Here is a 15,686-nt window from a genome sequence, read left to right on the forward strand (position 1 = left end):
TAACAATCATCTGTCAGAATGGGCAACAGGATTAATTAAAAAACCACATTTTTCTTCAATATGTAATATGCACAGAACTCTACATGTAGAAGTATTTATCTGGTTTTTCTTTACATATTACATTCCTTTAATATATGTACTAAGTATTTTATATTTGCAGAAATATATGGTCAGTACTTCTAGTGTAATTTTTAATTTATCTATAGGAATTTTGAAGACTTCTTGCATGAAGGCCTTGTCGAATATTTGGATGTGAATGAAGAAAATGACTGTAACATTGCCTTGTATGAAAATACAATCAATAAGTAAGTATGCATTCAGTAACCATTCAGTAACTGGTACAGGAAAAACTTTCATAGGGTAACTCTCTGAAATGCAAACATATAAATAATGTTACTGTTTTCACATGTACACACTGCTCCTTTGCTAGTGGTTGAAACTACTCCAGGTGAAAGCTAAAGAGAGAAATCTGTCTGCACACATCCTAAATTATCCATGGGAAGTTACAAAAAATGGTTCAGATTTTCAGAGAGCTGTTTCTGCTACTAACTCTCAAAATTACTAAATACTTAAAGTTATATCCTTTCTTTCTCTGGATGTGGCTCTTTGTTCTGAGCATTGGACTGCTCATTATAAATAATCTTATCCAATAGGTATCCAGGAGGCAAATGGTTTTACATGTTATTTGATTATTTTAGCATATCATGGTTGTTTGGAAATTTCTTTTCTGGCCGTAAATGGACCCTAGACACTCACCTTACAGAAAGTGGACTGCTGGAATGAGGCCTTCCCTTTGACTTTTGACTTTTGGATTTACAATAGTAAAAATGTCAGCATCATTCTGTGTATTCTTTAGCACACATCTTAAAACCATTTTTGATATGTGATTTTAATTCAGAGAGATTTCCAGATCTGTTATGTTTCCTACATATTTGAAGCACCTGCTGCAATTTTTTTTTTTACTCTTATCTTCTCACTGTGATTAAAGAGTCTACATTAAAGGAAGGATTCTTTTAAATTTTTAAGTCCTCCTGTCTTTTTAGTTGTTTTTAATGTTTCTCTGACAATATCCTGTAAACTAAAGCCTGAATATGAAATGCTGTTATCTCTGTGAATGTTTGATCAGTAGATTTATCCAGAAAATTCTTTTTCTAAATAATCTGTCCTGGTCAAGTACTCCTGCAAGCTAATAGAAATACATCATTGATTTCAGTGGAGCTGCGTGACCTCTTAAATTATCTTTAACCTTTTCTAAATGTAATGCATTAACTCTGCTAATTAAATTGCATTGCTCCTACCCAGGCTTTTGAAGACTTTATCACTTTAAGAGATTACTCTTGCATGCTCTTGACTGAGTTCTGTATACATGAGCAAAGGAGAGCGCACACAATTGCTGTGATTTGTGCCAAAATTAAATAACTTCCACAAAGCACCAGAGCTGAAAATTTAAGTTACAGGACAACTGACTCAGCTAGAAAGGTTAATGGGAATGTATCACATGAAATCATTGTTTTAGTCTAAAAGCGGAGGAGAAAGTGAACTTCCAGTGGACCAGTGTGAGGAAAAGACTCCTCAGCAACTCCCAGGAAGTTCAGAAGATTCTTGAATTGTCCATCAATTGTTTTGAGTTAGATTTCAATGCTAACAGTGTCTAACTGTGCCGTAAGTATCTGAGCTTGCATCATATGAGCACATTGCTCCTTGTGTTTGATAATGCATCCTGAATAGCTGAGTTGAGTACCCCCTTTCCCCAGATGATCATCTTGCATTTTAAATGGTGTGACCATGTTGGTACCGCTTGTTCTGGCAGTGCCACTGATACAACCCACTATCTGAAGTATCTCAGTAGCATTCCTGCTATTGTAATATAGGCTTCTTTTAGCTACAGTATCCTCTCTTTATCTTTCCAATCCAGTTAGAGGGGTTTTCTTTGGAGTATTTGATTTTAATGTGTTCAGTGTCTTCCTTACACATTTGTAAATCTGCTTTTCGAGCTCCTGTGGTTGCCTTTCCTTTCTTGGGCCTGGTTTTGGCAGTGGCATTTTTGACCTGCAGAAATTGAACTGCCTGGTAAAATTTGAATGTCTCCTATTAGCTCTCTGGAATACTTCATAAGGTAGTAGGGATCATCTTTGGTTGAAATAGGATTGACCTCACTGGAAGAAGGTATTTGTTGAATACCCTATATGCAAATGTATATCTATTTCCATGCACTTGTACCCTCTGACGAAATTTGCAAACTTCACTATCAGTAGTGTCAAGCTTCTGGTTTTATTGTTTGAAAAGTGTCACCAGTTCTGCAGAATGGAGAAGCAGTTTCTGCTTCCAGTTTGCTACTGGCTCTTGAGACCATTTTGCAATTACTTGATGGCAGTTTGGATTCTCCCATTAGTATTTTCTTATGATAGGCTTTAGATAACATAGCTGCTTTTTATCAACTGGAGAAAAAACAGTGGCTGTCCTCTGACCAGCAGGTGATTTTTAGGTTGTTCAGGTGTATTTGTGATTTATAAAGATTTCTAGGACTGATAGATAGTTTCATTGGCTTAATCCTCAGGATTTCCAGGTCTATTTTTTTCAGCTTTCAGATTTCATTACTCTTCCAGTAGTACATGTGTTGTTTATCTATAAAGTTACTGCTGGCACTAGTCGTCAGTCTCTATGTGCTTGTGGGTAATTCCTTAGCCTTTTTTAGCTTACAGTGCTTGGCTGTCTTTTGAGTGTTGCCATAATAAAGACTTCTCTGTCACTTCCTTGGCAAGATCCTGAAGTTAAGTAATCAAATTAATTTATTTAAATAATTAAAGTCTTCCAAAAGACTTCCAAGAGAAGTCAAACACTAAAGGTGAGATATTGAGAATGCATTGGGTTTAGATGTTTGGAAGAAGCAATGTATGCATAAGGTCTCTGTAATAAATCCAGGACATGAAAGATAGACTTTGAACAGGTTTAGTTATAGTCATCTGTATTTTGTAATTCCCCACTTCCTAATTACTTATCTTGATTTAAATTAATGTCTGCTCCAGCCAAGCCTTATTTTACACTTCATTCTTAGTTATTAGTCTCTCCACTTTCATCCCAATGCATGCTATGATTTGTCTTTGTTGAGCGTGGACTTTCCCTTCTGAAGATCATGCCAGATGATAGAACAAATTGTCTCTCTGTCTTTACTCCTTTTCTCTGTCTTTTTACTTCTCATCAGTACTGTCCTTTAACAACATAATCGCTTCCAAAATATTTGCAGAGCTTTCAAATAGTGTTGTATTACGTCATGTACCTATGGCAGTGGATCAGGTTTGGAGACAGATGTTTTCTCCTTAACTGATACAGCTGACCTTGGAAAACTAAACCCGTTTTTTAAATACCTGAATCTGTTGTGCCCTTCCTTCTTCCATCTCCCCAGTGGATTTCTGGATCTCTGAGATTGGTAATTTGATGCGGAGCGCTCTCATTACATGAGAAGACATTCCTTAAGGCATTTTGGGTCTTACTGTATAAACTGATGTTTCATTGTTTTACTGCGCTCCCTCAGGTTGTCATTATCTGGAGGCTTTTCCTCCATTGTGGAATTTCATAAACCCTTATTTATTTCTCCTTCATTTATTTTCATGTGGAAACACTTATAACCAAAAGAAAGTTGTTGGGTTTTTGTAATAAAAATAAAAATCCTGTAGTGAGTCTGTGTTTTGAGGTCCTACTGACTTACGTTCTCCTGAACAGAATTGAATTTGAAGTGTTATGAGATACTGCTAAATTAAATAAATTCTACTGAAGTTGTTTGTTCACAAGCCTGCCATAATTGGTATTCTTTCTTTTAAGAGATACAACCCATTTGGAGATAGAGCCTTTCACACTTCTGGGTGTCTGTGCTGGGCTGATTCCATATCCTCACCACAACCAGTCCCCAAGAAACACTTACCAGTGTGCCATGGGGAAACAAGCCATGGGTAAGACTTCACTTTTTATTCCTCTTTGAAGTGTTAATGTAGTTTTTGAAGCTATGTATTTTAGCTTTGAGAAAAAAAAAAAAAGAGTTTACCTCTGAAACTTGGAAAGATTAATGTGAGAAAAGTACCAGGTACCAGTCAGATTTACTTAACGAAGACTATATCTGCAATTCTTAACACTTAAAAGAAAATTTTAATAAACTGGGACACTTTTGCATTTTCTATTGCATTTTATTGGAAATTATCATGACTTTCAAGTTTTCAGCATATCTGCAGGATTGGCAGAGTGGGGTTTTTCTTCTCTTTATGCTGCAATGTGCTGTGGGTTTCCAGACAAAAAAGAGTTAAAAAATGTTCTCACAAAGAGAGACAGAGCACAGATTGAGGAGCATTTCTTTGACTGGTTGAGTAAGTGTCCTAAAAATAAATATATCAACAGTTAACATTGACATCAGATAATAAGAAGACTCAAGTGTGAAAGAGAGTTGTTAATAATTTGAACACTTTCCACAGCCATAGTTTAGATTTTTTGCTTTTGCTGTTTTGGATGAAGAGGGCGAGCACTGAAACAAAATTAATTTTCTGATTACTTATTATTTAATTTGACAGTGTCATATCTGGTCATGAAAACCCAACTGTTTTGTAAATTGGCTGCTGGGGGTAATTGACAGCAGTTAAGTTCTAATCCTTTCTTTAATACCCAGTGAAACCAGCATTAAAGTGTCCAAGTCTATGGCCTGTGATCAAGGCAGAGGAGCCTGAGCAGTCATACATCAATTCAGACAGCTGCATTCAGACTGGTGCTCAACAGGCTGGTTTCATGGCTTGTATTGATGGATGGCTTACAAGTTGGGAGCTACAGTAGCACAACTCTGTTTCATGAAGGAACTGCCACTTCAGTTAGGTTTACTAAACCATTTATTTTGTGCTGTGTGTTCAAAGCTTAAACACTACACCTTTTGTGAGACTTCTCCAACAGAATTAATAGCAAAGCAACTGCCTTACGCTGAACCATCACGTTGAGCAAATGAAAACAGAAAATAGCAAGATACATGTTCTCTGTTTAAATTTAAAAAAAAAAAAAGGGTGGGTGGGTGGAAAGAGGAGCAATGCAATCTTTTTTCCTTACAGTTCTCCCCCATCCCATTATCTTTCCCCCACCCCTGAGTCTCTATTTTATGACTATTAGTCTCAGAAGGTTTGGTTAGTTACCACACACAGTTAAGCAGGATCAGTGTGTACAGAAAGCCAATTCAGTATCTGTGGAGTTCTTTTGTAGTTTTCTGTGTGAAGGTTTTTTTCCCCGTTTTGTTTTGAGTGTCATTTGCAATTCATTGTCTGTGTTTTCTGAGGTTGGTGTATTCAGCTGCTTTGACCCCAGGTCTTGCACATTTAGCTCCTTGGATACAATCCTCTGACGTTCCTGCTGACGCTAGGAACACAAAAGCCATTGAATATCTTGAGCAATAAAAAAAGCCTTTGTTTCAGTTTGTTATGACAAAACACCTGACTCAAAGAATGAGCAGCTAGATAAAAGTAAATTTTAAAAGTTGGCACATGACTTGAGCTTTATTTTGCTCTGTCTGAAGTACCTGCAAACACCTGAAGCTTTTTGTAAAAACTGCTTAAAAAAAGCCACCGTAAATGGCAATATGTAGGGGCAGAGATGATTTTTCTCTACACTTGCTGGTCAGATGAGACCTAGAGGATATTCCTGAAACATTGCACATACTTTTTTGTGTTTATTTTTGTGAAGAGATGTGATGTAGTGTAGCTTCAAACCCCAACCTCTAAGTTACCATCCATCTTTATTGCTTTTTTTCTCCATACTGAAGTTGCAGAGCAGCTCCTCATCCAGCACTGCCATGGGGAAAATCTCATGTCCAAGTCTTCTGTGTCACTCCCTTGACTGTCAAAACCTGGAGTGGTGAAGGCAGCCCGGGATTCAGACTGGGAGAGGAGAGCCTTGTGCTTGTCAACACTGACCCACCCCTCTGACTGTATCACTGGGCTGTGCCAGCAGCTTTGGACAGTCTTTTCTTTTTTAAGTCTCTTTTTTAAGGAACATCAAGCTAAAGAAATTGTGAAAGCACAAGTAAGTGGAGAGTAGACATGAAAGATTGGAATGAAGTCTGTAATCCAGTGTCCCTGACAAGTATTAGGTCCTGAAATAGTAATGTTTCTTCTGGAGAGCATTACATGTCCTGAAATCTCCCTTTCAGGGGTAAATGAGTCATCTTGTTGGAAGACTAGAGCTGCACTTAATAACCAAACTTGATTTCAGTAAAATTAAATTGAAATAAAACCCCTCATTTTGGCATAGATTATTTACCATGTGTTGCAGGTTGAGCTGTAAGACTGAGAGGAAGTTAGGTAATAAATACAACAGCAGCTGCAAAGACCTCAGTTGAATGGTGACATTTCAGTGCAAGGTTAACAGTTGTAGCTTAAAATCTCAGAAGTACTTAAGATGAAAATACAAGAGTCTGTACTGTTTGCATTTCATGTGTTGGTAGAATAATACTTAAGAGGATCAAAGGCTTCTACCGTTAGAGAAAGAGTTCTAAACTGAGCTTTTAAATTCCATTAAGACATAAAAACCTAGTCAGTTTTACACATCGTACATCTGTGACTGTGTAAAAGCCTAATTTGAAGAATGAAAAAATACGGTTTTCCTGACAGCAATTCCCCATATTGCACATGCACATGTGCTGCTGTGTAAGTGATGGTGTGGGTACACAAAGCAAGCTGTACAGTCACGGCACAACTGTGCCCTGCAGCTTCAACCCCATATGACATAACACAAGTCTTGACTAAGAAAAGGAGGATTTGAGTGTTGATTATTACTTTAACCTCTGAAAGAAAAGGAAGTATTTGAGGGAACAGACATAGGTGGGTGAGAGCTTTGTTGTAGAAACTTAGAACGAAGCAAAAAACTTTGATATTACAAAAGAAGCCTGTTACTGTATCATGAACTTTCTGCTTTGCTCCTGTGAAGTACCAAAGCCCTTTATATACTGCTCTGCCTTGTACTGTAGCCAGCTGAATGGTTAAAATTAAATTGAGAAGGTAAATACACTTAAAGGACCTCAGTGCTGGGGGGTTTGGACCTTTGTGAAAGTTCTTTGGTGGACTGAGAGCCAGAGTCCTCCCAAATTTTGTACAGCTAGCCTAGGGGCACAGAATCTAAACAAACCTCAAAGCAAAACCAGCTGTTGCTGGTCATCACAGCTGGATCTGGGTGTGCTGTGGCCGCAGTTGTGTTCTGCCACTGCTCTTTGAGGATTGTTTGTGCTCTGTGACACGACCTCGTTTTGACACCTCTCCTCTCTTTGGTAATAGGCGCAGAAGTGCTGAGGCAGAAATGAGCTTCCCCCCCATTTTACCCGTAATCTTTTTAACCCACTCCTTAATCTTTCTACTGTGAAAAGAATATTTCTAACACTTAACATCCAGATCACCTAATGCATGTACTGTGACAATCTGAGCAGAGTCGGAGCCCCCTCTGCAAGGTTTATCGCAGCATTTAAAAACTGTACTTCTTCCTCTCTTGCTTTGTACTCACATAAAAGGACAGAATCATAGAAAATCCATGGTGAAAACGGGGGAAATACAGAATTACAGCAATTCTTTTCTTGACCTGTGCAGTAGTAGCCCTTTTGGTTCAAGTAGATTGATTTCTGTATCCTCGGTAATTTTGATTGTACGGTTTAATGTTGGAGAACTGGATTAATGCTTATTTTAGCTGGCTGTTTGTTCTGGTGAGTTCTCAAAATTTTCAGCATCAGAATAACAGTGCCTCATTTATGCTAAATATCAGTAGGTAGTGTTTTTGTAGTGATTATTTCACACTAAAGGATACTCAAATGGCACTTAAAAAGAAAAAAAAACTGTCAGGAAATTGAAAAAAAAAAAAAGGAAAGAATGCACACGTGCATTCACAATATATCAAGTACTGAGAAAAGCAAGAAAATTATCTTTGTTGTATCCAGGTCAACCTTGTGTGTTTTGCTTTAACCAGGACTAATTACCAATGAAAAAAATTGGTTCTTGCTGGTGGGATAATTATAAATGTGAGTCATTGTGAGCAGGGTTTGTTATGGTGAACTTTAATTATACTTTACTTTTGCTTGGTTGTTTGGCTGGAGCAAACAAGGGCTCTGTTCTTTCAGAGAGAAAGCAGAAATAAAGCTAGTGACTTCCTTCATTTCAGCGCCCACACAGAAGGCTCATCCCAGCACACCAGTCCTCTGAAGAGAGCTGCTACTTTATTTTAAATAAGCAGATTGTGGTTTCAGGCTGTGGTTTGTTAGCCCAGTTTAGAGAAAGGATTATTTGTATAACCATTAAATCCCAGCAATTAGGAATAGTATTGCTGATACATGGCATGTTTTTTGGCTAATTTATTTCATTTGTGCTCTGGAGTCATTCTCTAACCAGTTTCTTTCCTGCTAGGATATCTGTCATTGATATATATGTATATGTTTTCCATTTGATACAGCATTCATCTCCTGAAGAGTAGCCAGAATAGAGTTTATTATTGAGGCTCAGAACCTCAGTAATATCAGTTGCTTCTGGCTCCCAGACAGTAGCAGTTCTGTTAGGCTTATCTGAACCTGTGATAAAAATGCCAGTTTTGAAATACGTGAAACACCTGAAGAGAAATAATTTGTGTTACCTGAAATATGTTAAAGTGTTATCTGAAATCTTTGATATATAGGGGACTTCCACAGGTTGTTACTGGGGTGTAAAGGACACCCTTAAAGTGTAAAAGATAAAATTGGTGCCCAGACTTCATCCTGTCTTAGCATCCTTAACCGGTGAACCATAGCAGGTGTAGCATGTAAGCATATCAGAGGAGAAAAAAAATGCAAGCAGTTTGAAAGTTAAGTGTGGCATGACTTTCTCTTGGAAAGGTTTCTCTCAACATCAGGAAAATGCACCTATCTGTGAAACATTTAAGCTGAGCTTCATTGCAACCTACTCTGAAAGCATACAAATTCTAGATGCAGGGGGGAATAGTGGTCTAAACCTCTTAAGTCTTTAATTTGGAAGTATATTTTCTGATCTGTATACTGGGAAAATCAGGGGAGTTGAGTCAAAAGTACAATGGGAACAATGTCTAACTGAAATCTCAGGGTTTATCAGAAATAGTGGGGCCTTCAGGTGGTGGGCCTTGCAGGGTGGGACTGCAAAGGTCCTCAGTCTTGAGGAATCCAGGCCTTACCAGCGCAAGTCTTACTGGAGACAAAAAATACTGTTTGAAGAAGAGTTGTTTCCTTATACAAGAAAAAGACAGAAAAACAACTGCTTTAAAGCAAGAGACAAGTCTGTCAATTCTACCAGATTTTTCTTGTCATCTGAAAATTCTGTGCCTGTATCATTGAATTTACTTTCTAGAACCTGAGAAAGTCCAGGCCAGCTGTAACAGTTCATTTTCAGGCAGTAGCTGTTGAGCTCTCTCTCCATTCTTGTCCTTGGGAAGGGTAGACCTGTTGTGGTTTAGGAGAGAGCCTAGTGCCAAGCACAGGATAGGTCTTTGCAGAAGCCTGGTTTTAGAGTTTGATTTTCCAGACACTTTATGTAAATGGGAATTGCAAGTTAGATGCATGTAAAATGTGAAGCTGAGCTCCCCAGTGAGCAGGTTTGTGTTCAGATGTGCTTCCTGGCTGTGTGAAATCTTCCATGTACACTGACTGCTTTGACCTTTCCAAGAATGCAGCCAGGCTCTGAAACTGCAGGACAAAATGGAAAAGTTTTGAAAGACTTACATACTAAGGACAACAAAGTACTGCAGAATGTTTAGCACTTAAAACTTTAAAATGTTAACTTTTCAGACTGTAATTTCTTAATTGCTTAGAGACATAGCATAGTCCTGGTGCAGCAAACTCCAAGAACATATGATTGCCTTAACTTTTGTTCTGCTACACAACGGTTTATGTTCCCCTGCTGGGTCTTAATTATTTTTTCCTCAGATTTCAGGAGACACTTTGGCATTCTGATGGGACAGGGCCAAAAATTTCAGTCTCAAGCTGGGAGGTCTATACAAAGGGTTGAATTCTGAACTGTAAATTTAAAATTAATTTCATGTAAAAAGACATACAGAAGTGGACTTCTACTGTAGTCTTTCTATCAGTGGTGCTTCTAATTTTAGAAAGTAAATCACTCTTGGCTGCTGCTAGTGGTATGCTTCGTTAATACTTTGTCCCATTCTAACACGGGCTGCTGTTGAACTAATTATTGCCCAAAAATGGAAGGAAATACGTTGTTGAAGATGAAGAGCTTGATCCACAGTTTCTCTTGAACTCAGTGATAGTCTTTCTGTTGATTGTCATGAAATTTTGGATCAGGTCTCTGAAACACCAGTTGAACCCCACAAAAAAACCCAAAGCCAGTGGCTATGAGAACAATAAAAGCAAACTTCATACTTGTAGGATTCAGTGTTGTAATTAGAAAAAAACATCTTATCTGTATTTATTCAAATGGCTTTTATTTCTTTTGTTGTTGTTCTTTTTATATTGATGCTTAGGTTTTCTCTGAGAGAAAATAAATAATTCTTTCTGGGAGCTTAAATTAAGCAACTAGTTATATATTTATTTAAATATAATAATGTAAAATTGTTTTAGTTTGAATTACTATTTTTTCCCTTTCTTTTCTTGAAGAATTTCTGCGTGATTTTAGTTAATTTGCATTTTGGTAACTTTTTAGCCAAAACATTCCTAGAAAACTTACTAATGTTCACTGCTTTTTTTTCTTTTCTTTTACATGCAGGTACTATTGGATACAATCAAAGAAACAGGATAGATACTCTGATGTATCTCCTTGCCTATCCACAAAAGCCAATGGTAAAAACAAAAACAATAGAATTGATAGATTTTGAGAAACTCCCTGCTGGACAGAATGCCACAGTCGCTGTGATGAGCTACAGTGGCTACGATATTGAAGATGCTCTTGTCTTAAATAAAGCCTCTTTGGACAGAGGTAAGATCCATCAACTCTTGCCCACTTCTCCAGTGTGTGTTCCAGTATATATTCTAATGAGCTCATTTTCTCATAGTGTTATCCTGTAGTAACTTTTACTGCAGTTATGAGCATTAGATCTCCAGTTAAGAAATTGAATTTCCAAACTGCTTTAAATGCTTTTGTTGGTTTTCTGTATGATTAGTGATTGTAACTCCATGCATACAATAGTGTGGTGAAGTTGCCAACATGCATATAAAATTCTGGGTCTGGATATTATAAGAAAAAATGGCTAACTTCTGACCCCAAATAAAAAAGTTGTAAATACTTAGTTTACAGAAAACATAAGGCATGAGTTAATCTGTTCTGTTGGGCTTGCTTTTTAGATGCTTACCTGAACCTTAGTTCATTACTAACAGAGAGATCTCATTATTTCCACCAGTAACAAAAGCAGTAGATGAAATTAGATTTGTGAATGTATTTAGGAAAGGAATAGAACATAAGGCAGTTTGTGTCTTTGTGAGCTTGGTGTTCTGAGAGAGCAGTAGCAGTATTGCCTACTTTCTGAGAGAAAATAATAGTGTTGTCTAAAGCAAAATAATTTAGTGTTTATCCAGAGCTAAATCAATTACCTCCTTCCTTAAAAAATTATACCAACTCTGTGATGCATTGTACTTTTAGTAAAAGTACATAAATACCAAAGGGAAGGTTAACTAACAGAGACCCATGTTTGTGTAGATCTAGCCTGTCTCACTCTCCACACTTCTTCAGCACTTCGTGTCAGTGCTGCTGAGGGCTGGAGGAGAGTTGTCTGAAAACTTAGTCTCCCTTCTCTCCCTTTTCTCCATAAATTCCTTTGAGAGCAGGCATAGTGAGTGATCAAGCTGGTTTTAGTTTCGGGTGGCCAAAATCAGATTCGTCCATCACTTTATTCTCCCCCCCAAATTCCCTTGCTCCTCGTTGCTAGGCAGCAGTAATAGTATTCCTAGACATGTATCTTTGGCATTAATGTCTGCTGCATTTAATTTATGCCTCCTTTTCTAAAACAACAACAGGCATGATTTAAAACTGAATGTTTTCTGGTAGACTGGTAACATTTACAGGGAGAGCTGTGGTGCTTGTCAGAAATTACTTGACATAATCTGAAAATACAGATGTACTGTATGTGACCACAACCATCTTTCAAATGAACTAAAATAACCCAGGATTATTAGCAAGCTAGTTGTTATTGGCTCTCTAATTCTACATGTGATTAGAGTCTTTAGTATCATGGTTAGTTGCTATACTTAGAGAGAAATTCCACAGATGCTACTTTTCTCATCTAAAACCCACTAATTTTGTAACAGTACATGTAATTTCAGGTGAGGAAAAAAAGAATAATGGGTTGATTATACTAACCACTCAGTTAGTACTTTCCTGGTAGACTAGCTTATGCCAGCCACAAACATGAGTAAAAGTTCAGGTTTCTTAGAACTCATGAAAGGAAGAGGTGCTCCTCTCACCCTATTACCGTCCCATGTTACATCTTCCTGGAGACCACCAAAATTATTCAAGAGATTCAGTCATTTCAAGAGAAATGATGTGTGCAGAGATACAGAAGCAGATTAGCACAGTTCAGAATTGGACTGTAGTCCAGCATCTAAAAAAAACTAGTGTACATGATCTGATGTTTAAGTTGTGCACCACCACTGTGTACAACGTTATGCGTATTCAAGCCAATGAATAATCTAACTAATAAAGAATATTTTATATTCTATAGCTCAGATTTTATCCTGGTCATGTGTTTTAAAGATCTTTGAATTCCTGGGCAGATGAGTTTGTGTTCCATTCTAGGCTTTGGAAGGTGTCTTGTGTACAAGAATGCCAAGTGTACACTGAAGCGATACACGAACCAGACGTTTGACAAAGTGATGGGGCCGATGCTGGATGCAGCTACCCGTAAACCCATCTGGCGCCATGAGATTTTAGATGCTGATGGGATCTGCTCCCCAGGTTGGTCAAAACTGCATGTTCACTCAGGGCATCTTCGTAGTCAAAGTGGAAATTAATGTTCTGTCAGTATTTCTTGTGCACCTTGTGTTATACTTAGCCTTTTGGGAGTTTTTTTGTCTTGAAGACAACAGTATTGTGATGAGAAATTTTAAAAAAGTTAGCTCCTGAAAGCAGCATGTTACCAGTCATTGGAGGGACTTTTGTACACGAAAAAAGTAGCTTTATATTTAAGTAGAAGAGTGAGTTTTTAATAATGTGAATCTACTGAAGCATTAGAATTTGTATTCTTATGTTCCCAAGCTGACAAACTTTTAATAATGTAGTTTTTCCCTGTTTGTCTGTCATGTGCTGTTGTTTTCTTAAGGATAGACTCATTATTTTGATTTCATGCATCAAAATCTCCTAGCAAGATGTCAGCTAATGCAGTTATTTGAGGAAGTAAAACCTTATGGTTTTAACACTTTAGAAGGATGTTTGGAGATAAGAAAAATAAACAGAAATGCAAGGAGAAGTGTGTAAATTTCCAGTGGTAATAGATTTGAGAAAGAATCCTCCCATACTGTCATCCTTTAGTTAGAAAATGGCTTAATAGATCTGCTAAGATCTAGTAAGAAAGGTGTTTTAAAGGGCATTAAACTTAATTCCATTATAGTACACAATTGGGTCAATTTTGCTCCTTAACACATCACAATGGAGCTTTCAAAGTTAATTAAGAATAAAAAGGCAAGAATCTTCTGAAGTATTAGGATAGATGGGACTGGGCTGGTCTCCATACTGAGACTCAGCATGTAGGTGAAAACCTATTTGAGATAGTTCATGTGGACAGAAGAGACACAGGCTGAAGATCAGTGTGATTTAGTGGAGGAGGTGGGAGGTATATTCTTGGTGTGCAGTTGTATCATTGGGCATCCTCCTGATCTGGTTTTCAATGTAAAGGGCAGGATAAGGGAATGGAGCAGGGAGAAGCTGTATATGACACCAGTATCAATGGAAATATGTAAATACTAGGACACTGACAGTAGTTTTGCACAGCTCATTGTGGAATGATGGACTGTCCCAAATTTAGGTGTGAATTTCTAAAATTTGTCAGTTCAATCATGACAAAGTGTTCCCTGTTAATTTTCTCCATACTTGGAGCATATGACTTCAGATGCTTTTGTGCAGACTTCTGATCCAGGGGATGTTGAATAGCTGTTCTCATAGTGCACCCAGCATGCAAGCTGTTCTGCTTTGGTTTCCCAAAGAAAACTGGTTTAGTGATTCCCTTACCATTCAATATTGAGTAAAACAGCAGAGCGTACTTCTTGGGCATGTTCCTTCCAGTTTGTCTTCCCCACTTTTTTTTTTTTTTTTTTTTTTTAAAGCTTAAAATGTATTTCTAACACAATCAGATACATTTTCATGTAGCTTTTTCTTCTCCTTCTCTGTAGGTGAAAAAGTAGAAAATAAGCAAGTTCTTGTGAACAAATCTATGCCAACTGTGACCCAGACACCTCTGGAAGGAAGCAGTGTGCCTCAGCAGCCACAGTACAAAGATGTGCCAGTAACGTATGTTGCAATATAACTTCAGAGCTGGGCAGATTACATGAAGGAAAGTGGTCTGAAAAAATATTAACTTCTAGAAAACTATCTTCTTCAACTATAACTATATTTGGCTGTTGTTTGTTTAATTGAAGATCAAGGAATTGGTAATAGATGAGGAAGCTTTTGCTGTCAAGAAGAGCCCATGTGAAAAAGCCCCATACCTTGTCCTTTACAAGTTCAGCTTAATTCTCTGTTAGTTTCTATTGCAACTCTTAAAACTTTCCTTTTCCAGAAGCATGCTGTACTCTAGAACTTGTATGTAAATATATATGTAAATATAAAGTCCTTTTTCCTCATATATAAGTTCCCTAAAGATTACAGTTTGGTCAGGAGCTTACCAAGAGACAGATAGTTGTCTGTAACTTGTGTTTGGTTCATAGAAGTAAAACCAGTGTTTTGGCTTCTTTTACTAGGTACAAAGGTGCCACTGATTCTTACATTGAAAAAGTAATGATTTCATCAAATGCAGAGGATGCTTTCTTGATCAAAATGTTGCTTAGGCAAACCAGACGCCCAGAAATTGGAGATAAATTTAGCAGTCGTCATGGGCAGAAAGGTAAAGGACCCTCTAATAAAAATAAATTCTTGTTTTATGTCCCTACTATATGTACATAATGTATGTTTTCATTGATTGGTTCAGATCTTTTATGATTACAGTGGTAGAAGGCCGTATCTAAGTTCATCTAATTTAGCAATGATGTTTCTGAAACAAAAATGTGTTAGCAAAAACAACTCTTGGTTGATCTATGAATCTGGAAAATAGAGTAGTTGCCCCCAGTTTAAACAAGTACAGAGATTTTGAGGTTTGGTTGGGTTTTTTTTTTTGAAGTCACAATTTGGATTTAGGTGATAGATTTGTCAGCGGATTGTCGTAGATTGGAGAGGTTGGACAGAAAAGAAGAGAGATGAAATGGGAAGTTTCCACGTCTGTGCAGACATTCTGCTCTAAAAACAAGACTGCAGGTAGAGAACTCAGAGACATGGTGTAAAAGGGAAGCAAATCAGGAACACAACTAGGGGTGCACCGGCAAAGAGCAGAAAGAAAGGGAATGTTTTTAAAAATATACCTGGGACATGATCTGGAGCAGCTCTGGATCTTCAGACCAAAACTTGAAAATGAGTGCCCACTCGAAAGCTGCTTGGTGGCATGTAGTTCTCAAATTTTAGTGTTACTAGGAAAATTAAAATCAGGAACCTACTTCT

The 15,686-nt window shown here is 37.5% G+C and overlaps 1 protein-coding gene across 1 annotated transcript in view; it reads left to right on the top strand.

Annotated features, from left to right (window-relative positions):
- The window catches only part of POLR3B (RNA polymerase III subunit B), a 74,521-nt gene that overhangs the window by 33,336 nt on the left and 25,499 nt on the right, over nucleotides 1-15,686 (top strand). Inside the window, exons 18-23 of the mRNA XM_041481496.1 lie at nucleotides 207-305; nucleotides 3,820-3,947; nucleotides 10,719-10,928; nucleotides 12,741-12,899; nucleotides 14,330-14,447; nucleotides 14,897-15,039. Coding sequence (XP_041337430.1) covers nucleotides 207-305; nucleotides 3,820-3,947; nucleotides 10,719-10,928; nucleotides 12,741-12,899; nucleotides 14,330-14,447; nucleotides 14,897-15,039 — 857 coding nt within the window. The remainder of the gene's footprint in view (nucleotides 1-206; nucleotides 306-3,819; nucleotides 3,948-10,718; nucleotides 10,929-12,740; nucleotides 12,900-14,329; nucleotides 14,448-14,896; nucleotides 15,040-15,686) is intronic.

This window comes from Pyrgilauda ruficollis, unplaced genomic scaffold (assembly GCF_017590135.1).
Source record: "Pyrgilauda ruficollis isolate IOZ18807 unplaced genomic scaffold, ASM1759013v1 scaffold56, whole genome shotgun sequence".
Classification (NCBI taxonomy): domain Eukaryota; kingdom Metazoa; phylum Chordata; class Aves; order Passeriformes; family Passeridae; genus Pyrgilauda; species Pyrgilauda ruficollis.